Source organism: Melanaphis sacchari, unplaced genomic scaffold, assembly GCF_002803265.2.
Source record: "Melanaphis sacchari strain LSU unplaced genomic scaffold, SCAv2.0 Contig24_pilon_pilon, whole genome shotgun sequence".
NCBI lineage: Eukaryota > Metazoa > Arthropoda > Insecta > Hemiptera > Aphididae > Melanaphis > Melanaphis sacchari.
The window spans coordinates 1041746-1061936 of record NW_020271125.1 but is presented as its reverse complement, the minus strand read 5'-3'; the positions used below and the strand labels follow the sequence as shown (position 1 = coordinate 1061936).

Genomic DNA, 20191 nt, shown 5'->3' with positions numbered 1-20191 from the left:
TAATTAACATAAAAAAGTATGCAATTAACTTATCCATCTTCCTAATAATAGATTGGTATATTACTCTTATTATTAGTAAATATTAAATATTATTATAACATTCATATTAATAAAATGTATATCGTTTTGGTATAACTAATATTATAAAGTTTGAAATCAGTTCATATATAAATAAATAGTTTAATAATATAATATGTGGAATATTTTCTCTGAAATGCTATACTATAAAAATATTACTATGCATAATTGCAGCAAATCTCTATTTTTTTTTTTTTTTTGTCGTACTTTATGAATCATAAAAATGTATACAATTATTACCAAAAATTAATCTTTTTTTATATCTTTGTGTAAAATATATCTCATAGAATATGTTATATTAAATTATTAATTAATCATAATGGAGATATATGAAAAAAGTATGTCAAAATAAGTTAATTAAAACAGTGGTGGAATGACTTCTCATTTTATTCTTCTCTTACACTTACAACTATAATATGTAGTACATAAAAGTGTACAACTAAAATTATAGCATTTATATTAATATCCAAGTATAGGGAATGTGGCTATCGTAGTAGTCTATGGCTTTCTATATCCTTTCCAACGACACAAATTTCTAAAAATACCGTTAAATTCTTTTTAACACGTCTAACTATATATATGTACCTACAATAACATAAATATTTTATTTGTTGTTTTCATATTATTTCATATTGATTTTTTTATTTTTACTTGTCTTGTACCTACCTATAATAATTTAATTAAAATGTTCAAAAAAGTCGCTCTGTTAATAATAAGTTTCGAGTATATCTACCTCGTCATTGTGAAAGGCACTGTTATGAATTTGTTAAATTTTAATTCAATAATAAATTATTATACACGATAAACTATATGCTATAGTTTATTAATATTTTAAACTGATTTATCTATTAATAATACATTACTTAGGTTGAATTCATTTTTGCTAAAATCATCACATAATAACATTTTTATAAAATAAATAATTATGGTAGGTATAATATTATAAAAACGATAATAATTATTATAATATTATAGACTAATTGTTACCAAATTATTAGTCAATAAGGAATATCAACAAATACTATATAATGGTGTAAACATAGGTTTTTGGTAAAAATGTATGTATTTAATTTGTTCCAAATATATATTATATAATATAGTTTTCACAATTAATATTTTATGAATAACAATCAAATAACTAAAATTGTCTGAAACAGAACTATTATTTTTCGTTTAAATATCTAATTTTATCACGATTTGAATTAAAAATTTGTCTATTAAAAAAATTGTACATATTATAAAGTATTAAAAAAAATGTAATTCTTGTGTGGATAATTTAAGAGGTATAATTTATATGGGATTATATAATTACATTTTTAAGCTAATAAAAATTAATATTTGGTGGAAATTTAAATTTTTAAGTTTTTATATACGCAGTTATTAATTTTTTATTACAACAAATGAATAAAATCTTTTTTCTCAAAAACTAGAAATGATATAAATATTTTCATTTTTTGTCAAATTTTTAGTTTTTTTCAACTATTATTAAAAGGAACTAAGACTCTACAAATCTAATTTTTAACTTGATGCCCATCAAAGTTGATGGTTCAAATTTTTTTACTGCACTAAATGTGACGTCGGCGAAAAGAGAAACACATCGCATTATTTCACTCAAAATCCAAAAAAATTATCATATACGTCTAATTTTTTGTTATTTGGAAACCTATACTTGTAAGAATGTAGCATTTATAGTGAAAAACTAATTAATTTAATTTAGTAGAATTAATATATAAATTTTAATATATAAAATACGTGCAGTGTAATACAAATTATGTAGTACTTACGTATATGACATTATTATAAAAATATTTATAGAATTATATTAAACGTCGTTCACTCAGTTTTTATAGATGGGTTTAAAGTAAGATTTATGAGTATTATTTATTAATTTGTACTCAAAATTGCAGAGTTATCGAAACACGCAAGAAAAAAATTTACCGCTATTCCACCACCACAGCAGGTATAGAATATACATTAATATAATCGAAATATAGGCAGGTATCCGCGTGTATAATACACAGTTAGTGGTAAAAAAAAAATAAACATTGATTATCGTGTTTACTTCAGTACCTACACTCACGGGTGTTGGCGTGGCGGCGTTTATATAGGTATATATAGCGTGACTGACATCCCTTTTTCGCAATAAACCGTATAAAAGCCAAGGTGTCTCTTCGTGACAGTCATCGAATCGAACAATGCAATATAAAATTTCACATAGGCAAGTCTGTACAGTGGGAGGGGGCCACAGTTAACTCGGTTATGATTAATGGCTCCGGTCCCCTTGCCAAACGACTTTAGTCCATCCCTATTAGCAATAAATAAAAATATTATATACGTTTTTATTTCATTCTTTTTTTTTTTTTTTTTTGTTTACCCAGAACGCTTTGTCTCGAAGCTTTCATTCGTATCCACCCTTCACCCTTCATCATATACACGTTAACCTCGGCACCATAAAACATTTGACTCAAGATGTAATCAAAGCCGAGAAAATCCACCAACTCGTAAATAATAGGGATTTTATTTATTTTTCCAATAGCTAGTGCATCGACCGGGGTTATGTATTAGATACTGAGACTACATTGTAGTAAAATTTAATATTTACTTGTATAATACATATTCAACATAAATTATTCTACTCATATAATGTAATATGTAGTAACTATATCTATATAATTAATCAATCGCTTCATTTAATCTACGGATATGTAATATTAATAAATTATCTATAAAAATGAAAACACTTCTGTAATCGATACAGCTAGTGTTCACTTACATTTTTAAACTAATGGAGTTTAAAAATAAAATTAATACAAAATTTTGCATATACATTATAATTTATAACTAATTCCATTATAATTGTATGAAAAATTATTTTAAAAATTGTGATAGAATTACAATAGTTATGGTGTTTGAAGTATATATATTATATACTTTCAACTTTTGAGACTCGAACTTTGTAAAGTTATTATTTGAAACACGTGCAGCGTTCCATTGTCACAGCGAATATATATACGTCACCCCTCTAGTCGAACGTTATTTTACATAATAAAGAGAATTTATGACAATAATAATTATAATTGTTACCAGTGAATTAAATCGAAGTACGGTATGGTTACTTTTGTCTGTCGTCGATACCATATCACATGTCGTTTCTCTACCTCCCCCGCCCCAACCATGCAATGTTATAAAGTCTTTGAATACGTTTACTCTTACCCACTATCACCCCGACTCTTTCTGCACCCTACACCATATACTGCGCCCACTCGCCGACCGCCGCGACGACGAGTTTTCGAACATGACTAATCTCTATGGGTTTCCGTTTCGGAATGGAAAGTCGGCGGCGTACGGTTTCCTGCCGTACGCACGGCCCGAAATAATAGCCCCAGTCCACACGCGTCGCGGCCTTTGTCAATTAAAGGCCCTTTCGGTCCATTTCACCAGTGGACGACCGCCTTTAACGAGCGACCCTTTCACTCTGTCCTACAACTCGACCATTGTTTGTTTATGATTAAAACCAAACGGGCCAGAAAAAAATACGCGCATAATAATAATAATAATAAAAAAATAATGTACACAATAGCGTTTTTATACGGAACATCTCACATGACATTGCAATAATTTTTCACTTTTATAACAACCAACGGCGATGCACCGACGTGACTATAATAATATCATTACGTCGAATTATATACTTATTTTTATTAACTAAAATTCACTTTTTACCAACATTTTATATTTTTATCTTTAAAGTAGAAAAAAAACAATAAAAATTATACTATGAAGTATCAAAATGTTCCGACAAATTACATTATTTTAATACAAAGTATAATTGGATTCGTAATGAAAATTATTAAACTAATATCTAATTTAACCTATATTTATAATTTGAGGGTTACTATTTTATGTGCCATAAAATTTTAAGATTATAACTGAAATAACAAATATCATGTAATATACATAATACATGAACATTAAAAATATAATTAAAAAAATGTTTAACATGCAAATACATAGATAAGTACATTATTATGGAGTATGGAGTATATTATATTTTACTAGTACAGTGAAACCTCTACAAAGTGGATAGCCATGGGGAATTAAAATATATCCACTATTGAGAAAACCTCTACATAGCGGACATTTGCGAGAAATTACTAAATGTTCTCTATAGAGAATTAGTTATACATATACAGATTAGTATATATTATTGAAATATTAATTGATTATTTATTATATATATTACATGTAAATAGTAAAAAGTGGGTACAAAAATGTTTATAAAAATTTTAACGTAGGTACGTCACACCATGTGCAACACACAACTAACGACCGAACACATAACCGAAACATTTATTAATTTTCTAATAGGAAATAACCTTTAGGATAAAATAAAATATGAACGAAATTTATAAAGATAAATTTAGTATTTTTATTGTTTTAACATTTTCAATACGTAAGTACGTGTATTGTGTCCATTTATGAGAGATAATTTTTAAGTTTGGTACCTGTTTTTAGTGTCCACTATTAAGAGGTTATAACTCCTATTATGCGTGCATACATTTTTGCCGGAGAATTTAAAAGTCTCCACTATTGGGCAGGTCCACTATTGAGAGGCGCCCATTAATAAAAATTTCACTGTACTTAAAAACTACAAAATAAAGTGAAATAACATCAAGTAAATCATTTAATGTGTGATTATACTTTAAAGTTACTAACAAAAAATATATACCTACATATTTGATTCAACCTTAAAACATGTGTTTATATAATAATTTAAAATTATTTTCACCTGGCGTTGATTTTGTTAAATCGTTTAATGATATACGTTATTATCGCTTGGTTCCCCTACATTTAAATAACATAGATAAATTTAATAATAAACCAAAGTGTTTTCTGTAGGTACTAATCACCCCTAACATCAATTCATTATTATAGCATACACCACTGTATAGTCATCACCTGTCTATACATATATATATATCAGACGGCTTAATATCAATTTATATTGTGTTCATTGTTTAATCCCATTATGCCATTATTGCTCGTGGCTCATTCTACATCGAATCATCACTTTAAGATAACTGATTATTGAAATATTGAATGTATTATAATATAGTGTTGCAAGGAATTATTTAATTTAATTACAGGAATAGAAATTGATTAAAAATGTTTAGGTTTAGTCTATGATTATATTTATTAACTATTGATTTATTATAGAAATTAACTCCTAAAGAGAAAAAATACGATTAAAATTAGAATTTATGCTGAGCTATTTTTCAAATTTTGATTCAAAAAAATATTTTATTTTAAACAGTACCTATGTTAAAAGATGTCGGTGCACTATTCATTTGTTTTTTTTTTTTTTTTTGACTCACGCGTAGAAAATCAAACTACCTATTAACTTAAAGTTAACGATTAAACATCATATGTTGGTTCGAAGTTTGAACTCAAATTTACGATATGGCAGATGGGTCAATAAGACAAAAAACAAATAGTTTGCTGACACAGACACCCTTTTAATAATAATACAAATATTTAAACCACACGTCTAATGTTAATTATATATTTTTACATAAATTAAATTAAACTTCGTTGTTAAATTTATAACATTGTTAAACAATTATCGTTTAATTACTAAATAATAATTGAAGTGTATCAGGTACTTAAAACCGTGTTTATCAGTATTCTTATTTTACTTTCTTTTGAAAGACAAAAGTTCAAGAATTAGTATTGAATAACAGAGCGCGCTAGGACATTGAGTTTCTCTTCGATCAATATGATCCGGAGGGGTGCAAAAAAATGAAAATGAAATATTGGTAACATAGAGCGCACTACTCTGTCTGTAAATTAATATTACTTTAGTGTTTAGGTAAACTATAATAAACGAATATTTTTTGTAATGAAACATGTATTTAAATACTTTATAAAAATAATTAATATATAATTTTAAAATATAATTCTAACTAAAACTTTACTTGTTTATTATATTATAATGATTATACTTTATAGGACCTTTTTTAATTAACTTATTTAAAATATAAATTATTATAACACATATGCCAGCTTAACTAAAAAGATTGATTCACTAAAATTTAATGAAGCGACTAAATTATATTTAAGTGACTATTAGCTCACTTTAATATTGATTTATTAAATGTTATATGCAACTCAAAAATAATGTCATGATACCATAGTTCTGTCGTTCTGTGTTAAAGTTTTTCAAACATAATAAAATTGCGGTCATTTATATTTAGTTCAATACTTTATAACTAGATCAGCGTTTATACAGTAATTAAGTTGGACCTTGGTTAATGGCTTTTATATAGCGACTACACTAATTGAATCCCAGGGTTTTCAGATGGCTAATTTAGTTCAAGCCTTCAACTAGTCAACAAAAATATCAATTAATTAACTCTAATTTTGATTATGGTACTTATTCTTCTAACTTGCGTAGAAATGTAAGAATTCATCGTTATTATTTCATAATCGTTAAATACATCTAACATAGAGCTCAATATAAACCATAATATAAAATCTTTTAAAAAATATATTATATCACATAAGTCTAATACTTTAAATTTTCCCAAAACCTTTTATTTTGATAATGATAAATCAAACTCCATTGATGATACTCTGCATTTATTCGCTACTTACTTCTCCTCTGTCTTTGTTAAAAATAATTTAAGAACTAACTGTTTTTATTTCGAATTACCTAATGATTTTAATCTTAAAATTAATTTTTTTTAAATGTCGGAATTTAAAATCTTAGAAATGCTTTATTCATTACATGACCATTCACACTTAGAGGTAAATCATATATTATCTTTATTTTTTAAATCTTGTTAATATTCTCTTCTTAAATCATTACACTTTTTTTTTAATTGTTTTCTAAATTCTGCTTTTTTTCACAGTATTATAGAAAAAATCTCTTATTATTCCTATTTTCAAAACTGGAAATAAAAATAATGTTTGTAATAATTATAGACTAATAAGTAATAACTAAATTGTCTTTAATACTAAAAATATTTGATGCAATTATTTTAAAGAAATTATTGCTGCTACTTTCAAATTATATTAATCATGCACAACATGACTTTTTACCTAAACACTTTACCTCTACTAATTTTTTAATAGATCACTCTGATCCTTTAAAATCTTTTAAAAATAATAAACAAGTTGATACAATCTATTCCGATTTTCAAAAAGTCTTTGAAAAAATATACCATTTGCTACTTTTATGTAAAATAAAGTTTTTTTAAATTTCCTAATCGTTTCGAAAATGGATTATATCATATTTCAAAATCGAACACAAATCGTAAAAATATCTTTTTAAACTTCGAATAACTATTAGGTATTATCAGGTATACCATAAGGTTCACGTCTTGAACCTTTACTTTTTTCATTTTTCATAAATGATTTGCCTCAAAGTTTTAATAATAATGTAAAATGTCTCTTTTTCTTCGACTATGTTAAATTTTATGCTCAAATCAATTCAATTTCAAATTCAATAAACCTACAAAATAATTTAGATACATTTTTAAACTAGATAAAGAAAAATTGTTTACCTACCCTTAAATATAGAAAAATGTAAAATTACTTCTTTCTCTCATTGTAAAAATTAATTTCTTATAACTATTCATTGAATAATATTGTCTTAAATAGTGTGTATTGAATAAAGCGCATTGGTGTTAATTTCAGCTCTGATTTATCCTTTAAATTTAGTCATGAATATATAAATGTTAGGTTTCATAAATATAAATACTCAAAAATTTAAAACCCTATTACTATAGAAACAACTTATTGTTCTCTCATTGAAATTTGTTCTTAAATTTTCCCAGTAATATTGTCTAAATTCTTATCCATTTATATAATTATATATATGATCTAGATAATATACAATATAAAAAAAAAAAAATTGCCTATATGAATAATCTACTCATCTTTAGAAACTCTTTTTTAAAGCAAAATTTAAACTTTCTCATAAAAAGACATAAATTGGTTGATATTTTGTTTGTTTATGTTTTATTAAGCTTAAATTTACTTTCGAATCCCTCTTAATATTCTCGAAACTATGATCTTTCCACTACCTTAGATTTTTTTAATATATATCATGACACTTTTAAATCATAATCAATCATATTTTCAAAAGAACATAATAATTATTTCATTCTTTCTCTCAAGCATTACTAAATAAATCTTTATTTTTATGTCATACATTGTAAATTTTTCATTATATACTTATAAACTATGTATGTAAAAGAACTAGTGCCATTAGTTATAAATAAATATATCAATTAATTAATAATAGTCACATCTTTCGAATTGTCAAGAATATTGGTACATTTGTAACACTATGTTTTATATGCTACCTACTGTCAAATACAATCCACTAGAAATACTGTAATCTATATAATAATTAATTGAAATTAATTAAAACCAAATTTATTTAATGTATTGTTGATTATCATCATAGTCGAGTAATTTAAAATTGTACCTAAATGTTGTTATACTATATTGTTTTTACATTATCCGAAAGTAAAATAAGTTATCGTTGTCTTGGTAAATATTTACCAGTTATCATAATAGATGTTGTATAGTATTGTATGATCATTAAAATTGTTTATTTTAATAACTCATATCAAGGATATTTTTTAGTAAAAAAATTAAATATAACATAATCAATAATATTATAACCGACAGATGTGTGAGGTATTTCTTATTAGATAAAATACCTACTACACGTCTATACACTAGTAAAGTAGGAAACAACAGTAGATAGCATATTATACGGATACCAAAATATTAGTAATAACTAATAACATTTAAAGCCATCTTATCAACACTTTTTTATCATTAAAATAATTTTATATTGTACATTTTTAACTAAACTATGTGTATAATTTTATTTTAAAATTCGAAATGTTTCAAACTTCAATATATCGTAAAATAAATTAAAATATCGGGAAAAAAATCCTAACTTGTCTGCCTATAATTATTTTATAAATCATTCACAGATTATCATCCAGTTTGTAAAAGTTTTAAAATTAAAAGTATATTTTTTATTTTCAAGATGAATAATAAATTCATTGTTCAGTATAGTTTTATTTAAAAAAAATGTATTACAAATTATTAATACATATATTGAAGTTTAGCATATTACTCATATTAGCATTGTATCTTTACAGAAATATATTATATTACCTATTCAGAGAAAATAACGATTAGTAGATAATATCTCAGTTTGTCTATTAAAAAACTTTAAAACCCAACATAGCATTAATTCACATTTTTATACATAGAAACTTAGACACTAACTAACCATTGAGTAGAAGTACTTAAAACATAAAAATGGTTACCTAAAAACCAAAAGAAATTTTCAAACCTTTATGAAATTGCTAATAAATATATTTTATTTCTTTATTTTTGTATGAATTTTCATTTATATATTGGATTCAATGTACATATTTCTATAAAGAATTAAAATTTATAAATTTATAACATGATAAAGTAAGTTCCCGAGCGATCATTATGGACCTACATAATTTAATTTTGTCAATTATTTCTTTGTAAAAACATGTAAAATAATAGTTATTACTTGTACAAAAACAATTTATGGTTTTAATAATTATTAGGTATTCGAGTTAAAAAATGAAACAGATTTTTTAGAAAACACTATAATTATACCTCACGTATAAACACTAATAAAAATACCTAGTCAACAAAAAAACACATCAAAACTTTTTGAGACGTTCCCAGTTGTAATACGTTTTGACTTTTCTACGAAATAAAACTAAAGCCTATCATTATATATGTACAGATATTATTAAATGCGGTAGCGACCCTTTAGAAAATTAATAATGCTCCTCTGAGTGGCATGTTGAATGTTACAAAATCAGATAAAAATAAGCGTGCGGTTACAAGCGTGTTGGCCGCGTTTGCGATATATTATATTCTCTACGTTACCTTATCGTTTCCTGTTCTCGACACTGCACGTGGACGACAACCATATCAATACATGTTTTTTATGCACCCCAGTTTTGGCCCTACCGTATCTTTACTGACAATAATTGAGACATGACTCACAGACAATCCAAAAATATATCCATAAAATATATATTATATGATACATATTCTAATATTGTATAGAACGTAATACCTACCGTTCATCATATAAAGAAAATGTAACTACTATAATTTTATTATATTTTTTCCAGAGTAAATTAATTAATAATTATGAGTGCTTTAAATATATTATTTAAAATAGTGTTCATACGAAGCGCTTTCAATAAGTCTCTTTGCCCATCCGTGAATAACCTTATCTATTACTTACCAATACTTATACTGTTATACATAATTAATTTAAAAATTGTATTTTTAATAAACTAAATTTAAGTTAAAAACTATTAATTTCTAATATTTCTTACTATAATAATATCATAATATATTAATTATTATTTATACTATTATAGTTTATTATTATTGTGATTACATTATTGATAACTGAAGAAAAATATCCAGATAAAATATTATATTTCATAATATTTTGACGATAATTTAAGGAGATTAGATATGGTAATTTTTTATCTTTGTCTAACCTCACATAAAATATAGGAATTTATACGTGTATCCATTGCAATGTACCGATTAATCTAGTGAAGCAATAATAATTCTAAAACAGATTTGAATTTATCGTCAAATCTACCTGTGATGAATTTTTCACATTATTATGTATTATCATTAATTATGAACACAATATTTATGATTAATGGTATTAAGTACTAATTAATCTAATTATTTTATAATTATTCATTTATTTATTTTGTAAAATCAAATATTCATTAATATTCATTTACAGCTAATATTTATTATTTATAATATTAAAACGGAGTTTTTCTCCATAAATAAAGAATATTTATTATTATTGTAGTTTAGTGATACAGACAACTAAATTCTAGGAAAATATTACACTAAAGTTTAACCCTTAATTTTAAGTATAAATAATAAAATGTATAAAGAAGTCAGAATATTTACATCAATTTTTACTAATAAAACTTAATAAACATAAAAATATATTAAAGTTTGAAATAAAGAATTTTAGAAAAAGGAAAATTATGAATTATTATTTAAAAAAATATAACAATATTTTTACTTTTTAATAATTACGTATTTGCTGTTTACTCGATACATCACATGAATGTGTATATTATATCATGTATACAATACAGCTATACAAGGTATCATGATGTACTTAAAATATTATATATTGGATTATAAATGCGTGGTACACCAAAAAAAAAAAAAAAAAATAGCGTGTAACTGGCGACAAAGGGTTGATACAATAGTGTGAAGTATTTATTGTTTGAATGAGTATATATGAGCTAAGTACTACATAGTAGAAAACAAAAGGCCTGCTTGTATACATGGGGATTTTTCTTTTATGACCACCACACTATTTCTGACCATTTTTAAAGCCTTCCCCGACCAAGGCACTTCTAACGTATTTTAAAAGTAATTACACTTAATTACAGCACTATTTGGTCCACTTTTAAAGGTTCTTTTGTGATCACCATTCACCACCAGTCTGTTTCGTATATGAACGTAATAATATAACCAACACCCATTTTCCCACTGGGAGGTATACTTGTTGTACATCCGATCAGCTTATATAAATTATTTTTTGTGAAGATTTTTGCTCGAATAAAATAAAACATAAATAGTTATTATTTCCTAATGTATATATAAATGTATATTACAACCTATGAATATGTATTTATATAATATATTATATTATATAATAATTTTCGGTTACGATTGCGAATTAATTATTGTTAAGACTATTTTTCAAAAAAGGCCAAATAACACGTTTAGATAGGTTAGTTTAAGTTGGGTATTAGATTTAGCAGACAGTGTAGATCACTTAGACAAGGATTTTTAGATACTATATAGATATAAATAATTTGTATGTTTGAATAGTTCCTAATTCGACTATATGAAAAGGCTTATACTAAAATTTCAAATAAAAATTACTCGACCACTGTATATTATTAAGAGAGAAACGGTCGATCGCGGCTCCTCGGCGACCCTCGATCACCATGGCAACGCATCGATTGTGTCCGGGCGTTGGAACTATTCCAAATTACCTGTGGGGGACCTGAAATAATTATTTTTTATTATTGTTTTACTTGGTTTGCTATCCGCACGAAGTAATTCAAAACTCATAAGATATCGATCAAGTTTGGTTACGTCGCATATTTTTACAAATACCTACTACATCTAATAATTTGTTTTTCAACTTACGAAAAAGTTAGCAGTGTGCAACAGAAAAAATGATGAAAAAATTTTAATTATTTAAAATGCTGCGTCGATTCAGCCAATTAAAATAATTCGTGTCTTTATTTCCTACGTTGTTATGATTTCCCTGTATTGGAAAGGGTTATTGCATAACATACATGTATGTATGTATGTATAGGCACTTATTGGCGTATAATATCAATAACATGCGTATTCAAATGTTAATCAGCCTATATATTTATTATGATTTATGCAGAATAAATTATGCTCACAACCGACACATGCAAGGATATATGGACAAACGAACAACGGTTTACACGTGACGCAATAATAATAAAATATGTAAAGCTCGAAAAGTACAATCGACTGAACAAGACAAATTTTCGCGTCCGCCACACAGATTTTGACACGCGTGTACGATAATTTACATCATATAATAATATATCCCGTACAACAGGCTCTAGCAAATCATCGTTAAATCGGATGGATAAAAGATGTTTTCGATGACAGACGTGGGCGAAGAGAGATAGTTTTCCGAAGCGTTTTCATCGGTGACGAGTGCTCACTTCGATTTGAAATATAGTAGGTACGTTCCGTCGCAACGTACGATACACATTACACACGCAATATAGATAGGTTTTTGAAATACAGATGGGTTTTCGATGGGATTGTAAGTAGTTTTTTCTGATCTCGACCACCCCGCCCCTCCACCCCCAATCACGTACACGGCAACGCCGAAGTGCGGGAACGGGGGCCGGTCGTAACGAAATCACCACCCTCCGACGCCGCGCGCGGTCATAATTACGTATTATACGATAATAATAATATAACACTATATACTATGTCATTATGAAGATGTTCGCGCGCGCTGTCCGGCGCCGGTGCAATACGCTCGACGTCAAACGACGGCGAAGCGGAGCGGTGTTTTATGGGCGACCACCCGCGTGCGTCGCATGACCAGCATCATTGTAGTGACAAAATCGGTTTTTACGAGAAGCACGCGCCCGACTCCACGCCACCGGTCGTCGCGGGCGGCGAGGGGGGGTGCGGAGGACGGGCGAAAACATATTGTGCAAATCGACAGTGCACGCGCGCGCGCGCGCGTGTGTGTGTGTGTGTGTGTGTGTAAATATAATAATATACAATAATAATAATAATAATAATAATAACAACAACAATGATATTATGTATATGTATAATAATAAACGATATATTTACTGGATCACGTGCCCGGCCACTTAACCGACCGAGAGTGTATCCGTTTCACCGATTTTCACACGGTGTCGGTACGCCGCCCCGTTCCCCTCTCGCCCAGGCGTGACACGACTACCCGCGGAACGGCAGATTTTTTTTTTTTCTTCCCGCCGTCCGCGTGCGCGTACGTGTATATCATACGACGACGACGACGCTGTCCCTCGAACGCCGGTGGACCTTGACGGCACGCTGCCCCCGCTGCATTTGACTCCCGACCGCCACCGACAATGCGCAGATAATTGGATGGAATGATAGCGTAGATCGTCTATACCGTGGACAATAGACGTAGGGAAACATTTTCATTTTTCAATACGCCGAAATCGTACGCCCGATATGTACGCGCGTCGCGTTCGTGTACGATTGAACGTGAAAAGCGGCGAAAACTATCACGAGACCGTGATGTAATAATAATAATAATAGTATATTATACAAAACGACGCGTGTTTGAGTCACTTTTTAAATTAACTGACTAGAAAACGGAGAAAAAATTAGCAGGACGAGTGAAAAACCTATCACTTACACAATATACTTGATTTTGATTGTATACTGTACTTGATTTGTTACAGAATTATTTCATTTAATTTTCAAACAAATGTTCTGTAAAATCAACTTTAATTTCACCTGGCTGCAGCAGTTTAAGTTTTACGATTTTGCAGAATTCCTATAGAATTTCATATAAATCACACTCGTAAAAAAAAAAAGCGGTGAAATACCTATAGAATCGGAAGCTTTTAAGCAAAGTTTTTATTCCGGGCCAAAAGACGAATATAAAATTAGCGTCGTGATGTCTGAAGGTTCCTTCAGAACATATAGTGCTCCTTAAAGGATCAAATGGCTTGGAATGAAATCGCGAACCCCAATACACGAAAATAAAAGGCACTATAATTTTTAACTCCCTCCCTACATCATGACAGTCACTATTGCCATGGGTCACCGCCAGTGAACAACATAATTTTTGCATCAATAGACTTTTTTTCCCATCAAAATATTTTATTTCACCCTGTGCACATATTCTTCTTGATAAATGCATTTACTAGCCTGTGACATATTTTATTATTAGTCAAATTTTTAATATATTATGGTTTTACGTTAAACAGTAGCACATTTTTACTATAAAAACCTAATATTTATATACTATATATATATATATATATATAAACAGAAAGAAATAATATTATATGTGACAACATAATAATATTAATGAAATATGTAGTTGTAATTAATCCTATACTTGAATGCTTATTAAACTTAAAAAAATTCACAGTAAAATTGTGAACATACATATATGGTTCTCAAAAAGAGAAAAAATATTTAATGTTTTTGTTCAGAAGTCATAAGTATACTGTGTTGTTCAACAAAAATGTTCAACCTGGTTTTTTCCTTAAATAATGAAATTTAAATTCTGATTTGGAATTTTTAAATATACTTAAGGATTAAATTTTCAATTTAAGGAGTATACTGAGCAGGCAACGCTAATATTACAAATACTATAAATACTATTTCTAACTTAATTTTATAAAATGCCGATTAGATAGAAATTATTATTTACTTAACTATTGCTTCTTATTTTTAATATTATATATTACTATTTATATTTCTGTAATATTATTAAGTAATTTAAATTGTTACATTATCATTTAATTTTAACAAATATGTCATTTATTTTGAAAAAAACATGATTTACGAGTATAATTACGAATAAATTTGGTTACTAATGTAAATATCTGTTTGTAAGTAAAATTGTTAATTATTAAAATATTATGCAGTTTACTACTGACCGTGAACGCGGCTCGTGCTAGTATAGAATGAGTGTATAAAGGTCGCCTAATAGTAACAATGATGCAAATTAGCGAACCGTGATGTAAAAAATAAAATTAAATGAACAATGTGTTCATTGAAAATGGTGTATAAAACATTATAAAAATATAAATACTTAAGTAATACAAAAAAAAGGTTTATAAAATAATATTTAAAAAGAACTGTTCAAGGCAGCGTTACACTTGAGCCAAAAGGAGGAAAAATACACCTCTACATTTTGTTTTACCTAAAATATGTCTCACCTGTTTATTGGCAAATTTAAATTAAATTAAAATGTAATTACAACATTTTATATTTTTGTTTTGTGGTTTAAGTAAATATGCTTATCAAAATTAAATAGTAAGATAATAATAATATTAAAGTTTCGTAATCCTTCTTCTCCGCATAATAATGATCGTTGAAAAATATCAGCCCTAGCAGAAAAAGTCTTACACTGCCATTGATATACTAATAACAACCGTAATATTGAACATTTTGAATATACTCGTAATAATAAAGCTAGTACCTATATTAAACAGGTAAATTAAATATAACTGTTATATAAGAAAATGTAGAGACAATGGCGTGTATACGTTTACCACGTATGATACAAAGAGTGTTCAAGCCTCTTAAGAAACTTAAGGTATTCAGGTGTTTGTATATGTATTATGCATGTATATTATTGTTATTATTTTATGTATTAAGTGAAAATATATAAGATCTTCCAAATTTTGGATAAACAAAATAGTGGGGATTATGTTGGTATTCTCAAGCAATTCCTTCTATTTTTGTTACACAAACTTTGAAAGACCATATAATATGGTATTGCATTGCATAAAGTATTTGTAGTATTTATAATTAAATTAATAAGTATTTATCTTTAAAAATAAAATAACAAAACTTTATGTCTATAAAGAGTTTCTGATTTATTATTAACTTCAGCTCACAGATAGTGTTATAAAAAATAAATTAAATCAACATAACAGTATTATTTCTGATCATAGCTTTTAAAATATACTTTGGTATATGATGGTTTCTTCATGGTTTTATGTACAGAATCGTTATAAAATATCGGCCTGCTAATATTTCATAATATGAAGTGTAAACATATTCAACTAGTTAACAAATCGGAAATCATGTGTTGTAATTTAATGCGCACTATATGCACAGCATGTTTATAAAAGTGACAGCGGTGAAAAAATATTTATATTAATAAAAGCTGTTAGGTGTGACTAGAAAAAAAACCCACTAACAATGAAAAAAATGCAATATGGTTCTAATTAAAGTAGAAGGAAACGTTAATGGAAAAGACGATAAGAATAAACGTCGGAAGGAAGGAGGAAGGAAGGAAGGAAGGAAGGAAGGAAGGAAGGAAGGAAGGAAGGAAAGAATGCCTGAACGTACTTAGTTATTAGCCGACACGGATGAGGACAGGGTAAAAAAAATTCAGAACAGGGGAGTGCATAGTGAAATATTGGATGGATGGACGGGAACAGCAGCAAACACGGCACGTATGTTTTCTCCGGTACCTTCCCCACTCTCACACTGACTGCTGCCCCTGTATTCCCTGCTTTCGGTTTCCACGTCGCAATATCCTATCCGACCAATCCGGAAGTACTCGAGGGGAGTGATTTGTCGTGGGCGCCGGTGCCCGATTGGTCGTCATCGATTTTTCCGACGCCGCGCCCCACGCGTCCACCGTCGTCGTGCGAACGACTCCCTTACGCGGCGCTGGCAATACCTCGACGTCGCCAGCGGGTCAGTTGTACAATCGCGTCTGGTCTGATATCATTCTCTCGATTGTTTGTCACACCATAGAGATATTTCATACACACACTCACACACATTTAGACATATACACAAAATATTATTGATATATATATATATAAAGTGACACGTATACTATTCGGTTATTTAACATAAATACACTGTTTCAATTTAATCGAGATCGACATTTGGCTCATACTTCACATATGGCACTATTGGAAATAATCGTAACGATCGGGTGAACGATCTACCGCGTGAATTATGTTGGACATCAAAACATCGGATTACCTAAGCAGAAATGGGACGTTTCCCAATTTATCAATGATTTTTGCCGGTATGTGTTTATATTTTTTATTTTTAGTAACAAATAGCATACTATAAACTCATTAACTACAGCATTACCTATATCAGTTTTATTTGCTTGAAAATAACAATATTTCAACTAAAAATATTATCTTAAATCATTTTATTATTATTATTATTATTTATTGTTATTATAAAGTATTATGTTACATTTTTTTTGATAATAGATGTATCTATTGTACATTTATATTTTGAGATATTTTCTTCGATGTTTTTTTGAGCTCATATTATTTATTCTTTCTTATACATTTTAAATTTTTCCACTTAAAACCACATTTAAATTACTTACGTGTCTCTTTTGTCAACATTAATTTTCCTATATCTTTATAATAATAGTGATTAATTATCTATACTTTATATAGCTCCTGCACTATTATATATATTTGTTAAAATAATAACTCTGCGTACATTTTAATTAAAAGAAGATAAATAAGATATTATGATGACATGAAAATTAAAATAATAAGTAAAAGACCCTAGAAAGATTTTCTGTTATTTATTATAGTAAGTTTCGACTGTACATGTTCATTGATTCAATCGTTAGATATATGTTAAATTTATATTCAATGATAAATCACTGCATATGAAAAATGATTTTAATTGGAGATGGTCCGTCAGCCGCTATTTTTAGGGATATTATTTATTAATATTATTATTAGTGATTTATTTTACTATTAGTAAGTAATACGGCAAGTCAAACTAACTTCATCCTAAGTTATCGATTACATTTTAATATTATATAATATTATATTATGTACGATTTAATAATAATATGAAAAATTTTTTTGAATTAAAACAAAATATGTAAAATCATTATTTTTTGTGCTTAAATACTTATCTAATATCAAACATGGACAATGAACATTAAAAATGTATGTAAATATCTTTAAATACTTATTTTTAAATTAAATCATATAAAAATAATTAATATTTAGAAATAAATTTAAGTTACGACAATTTTTTATTTTTTTAAGTATAATATAAAAACACAAAGTTGATTTTATTAAAAACTGATGCTACGTAAAGATTTCCGTTTTTTAAAAAAAAAAATGTTTAGTTCTTCCCGATTATTAAAAAAATTTTATTTTTACTTCCCAAGGTACTACTAACTATATAAATTTCCTACCAAAGACAATGTTTGAAATTTTTTATTACTAAGACATATGTTACATTAATCTGTAATAAATATATATTTAATGTATACTCGTATGATAATTAAGATTTATAGAATATAGGTATGTAAAACGTTTATACCTAATGTCTATTATTTAAATTTAAAACTTTAAATAAGTTTATACTATAATATAATATAATTATTTACTGAATATTAATCAAAACAACTTTTCAATAACTATATATACAGTTTACAATATATATTGGGAATATTATAATTTTAAATCTATTTTTACATATATAAACACAAGTAGGTGCATACAAATTATCTTCTATGCTTAAATATAGCATAATTGCATATTTTTTTCGCTGACCAATATAAAATCACTATTTATTATTATTTTATCAGTGGTAACCAAAACTTTTCAGTAGTAGTCACTAATCTTTTCTACTATAAAGGCGTTATCAATTTCTAAAACAACAATTTTAAGGCCATGTGTTTTGGTAATGTTAGAAAATCCTTATTTTATCAATCCAAAAAACGCTATGATAAAAAGTAGTAAAATCTAAGTTTTTTAATGTAATATTATAATTACATACTTTAACCAGTTAACTTTTATCTTAAAAATCACAAAAATGTATAACTGGACAGCAAATACACTGTATTTTAAGTAATATAAATACTACGTATATCGACGAAAATTTAACATATTGTTATTTAACTATGGAAATTGGACATATTTTCAAAGATTATATTATATGAATGATAATAAATAATAAGTATAAGAATAGATAAAGATAATACATGTATAAAAACATATTTTATCTTTATGAAAAATTTATTCTTATTAATTCACAATTGATTGTTTTTTATCGGTTAAGTATATACATATATATAATTATTGATTAATTTAATTTAAGAATAATAAATCATTTTTGATATTTCACTATAATCTATAACACAAAAATTATATAATCATATATTGTTTTTAGATACTCATTACAAAGGATCATGGAGTACACATTCATCAGGGCAAACACAAGGTACCTATTTAAATTTATTTTATAAAAAATTTACGTACATAAAACTACCTATATATTAATAATAAAGTGAGCAAACTATTAACCATTTTTTTTTAGTGCAACTTATTTAAATTATTGTAGTTCATTAATGTATATTTATATTTTTTATATATGTATAAAAAATATTTAATTATTCAAATGCACTTAAATAATTTTTACAAGTTAATAAATAATGATAACAAAACTAAAAATAAAGCTTAAATCAACAGTTTTGTTTATTGGTTCATAACAGCTGTTCTCAAAGTTAAATATAATGATATTCAAAAAATAATGCAACATAAATGCTGTTACTTATTAAAACGTTATCTATTTTATTATGTTTTTTGGAATCGGATTATTTTGCAAAATGATTTCCATTAAATTTTAAAATAGTAAAAATAAATTGAGTGAAGTAATTTTATATATTACTTTTTAAATTTAATGAAAAATCTATTATACCATCGTT

At 26.9% G+C, this 20191-nt stretch overlaps 1 protein-coding gene across 1 annotated transcript in view; it reads left to right on the top strand.

Moving 5' to 3' along the window:
* The window catches only part of LOC112595030 (DNA-binding protein D-ETS-3), a 54703-nt gene that overhangs the window by 14370 nt on the left and 20142 nt on the right, over window positions 1–20191 (top strand). The window contains exon 6 of the mRNA XM_025340100.1: window positions 19657–19707. Within this exon, the coding sequence (XP_025195885.1) occupies window positions 19657–19707 (51 nt within the window). The remainder of the gene's footprint in view (window positions 1–19656; window positions 19708–20191) is intronic.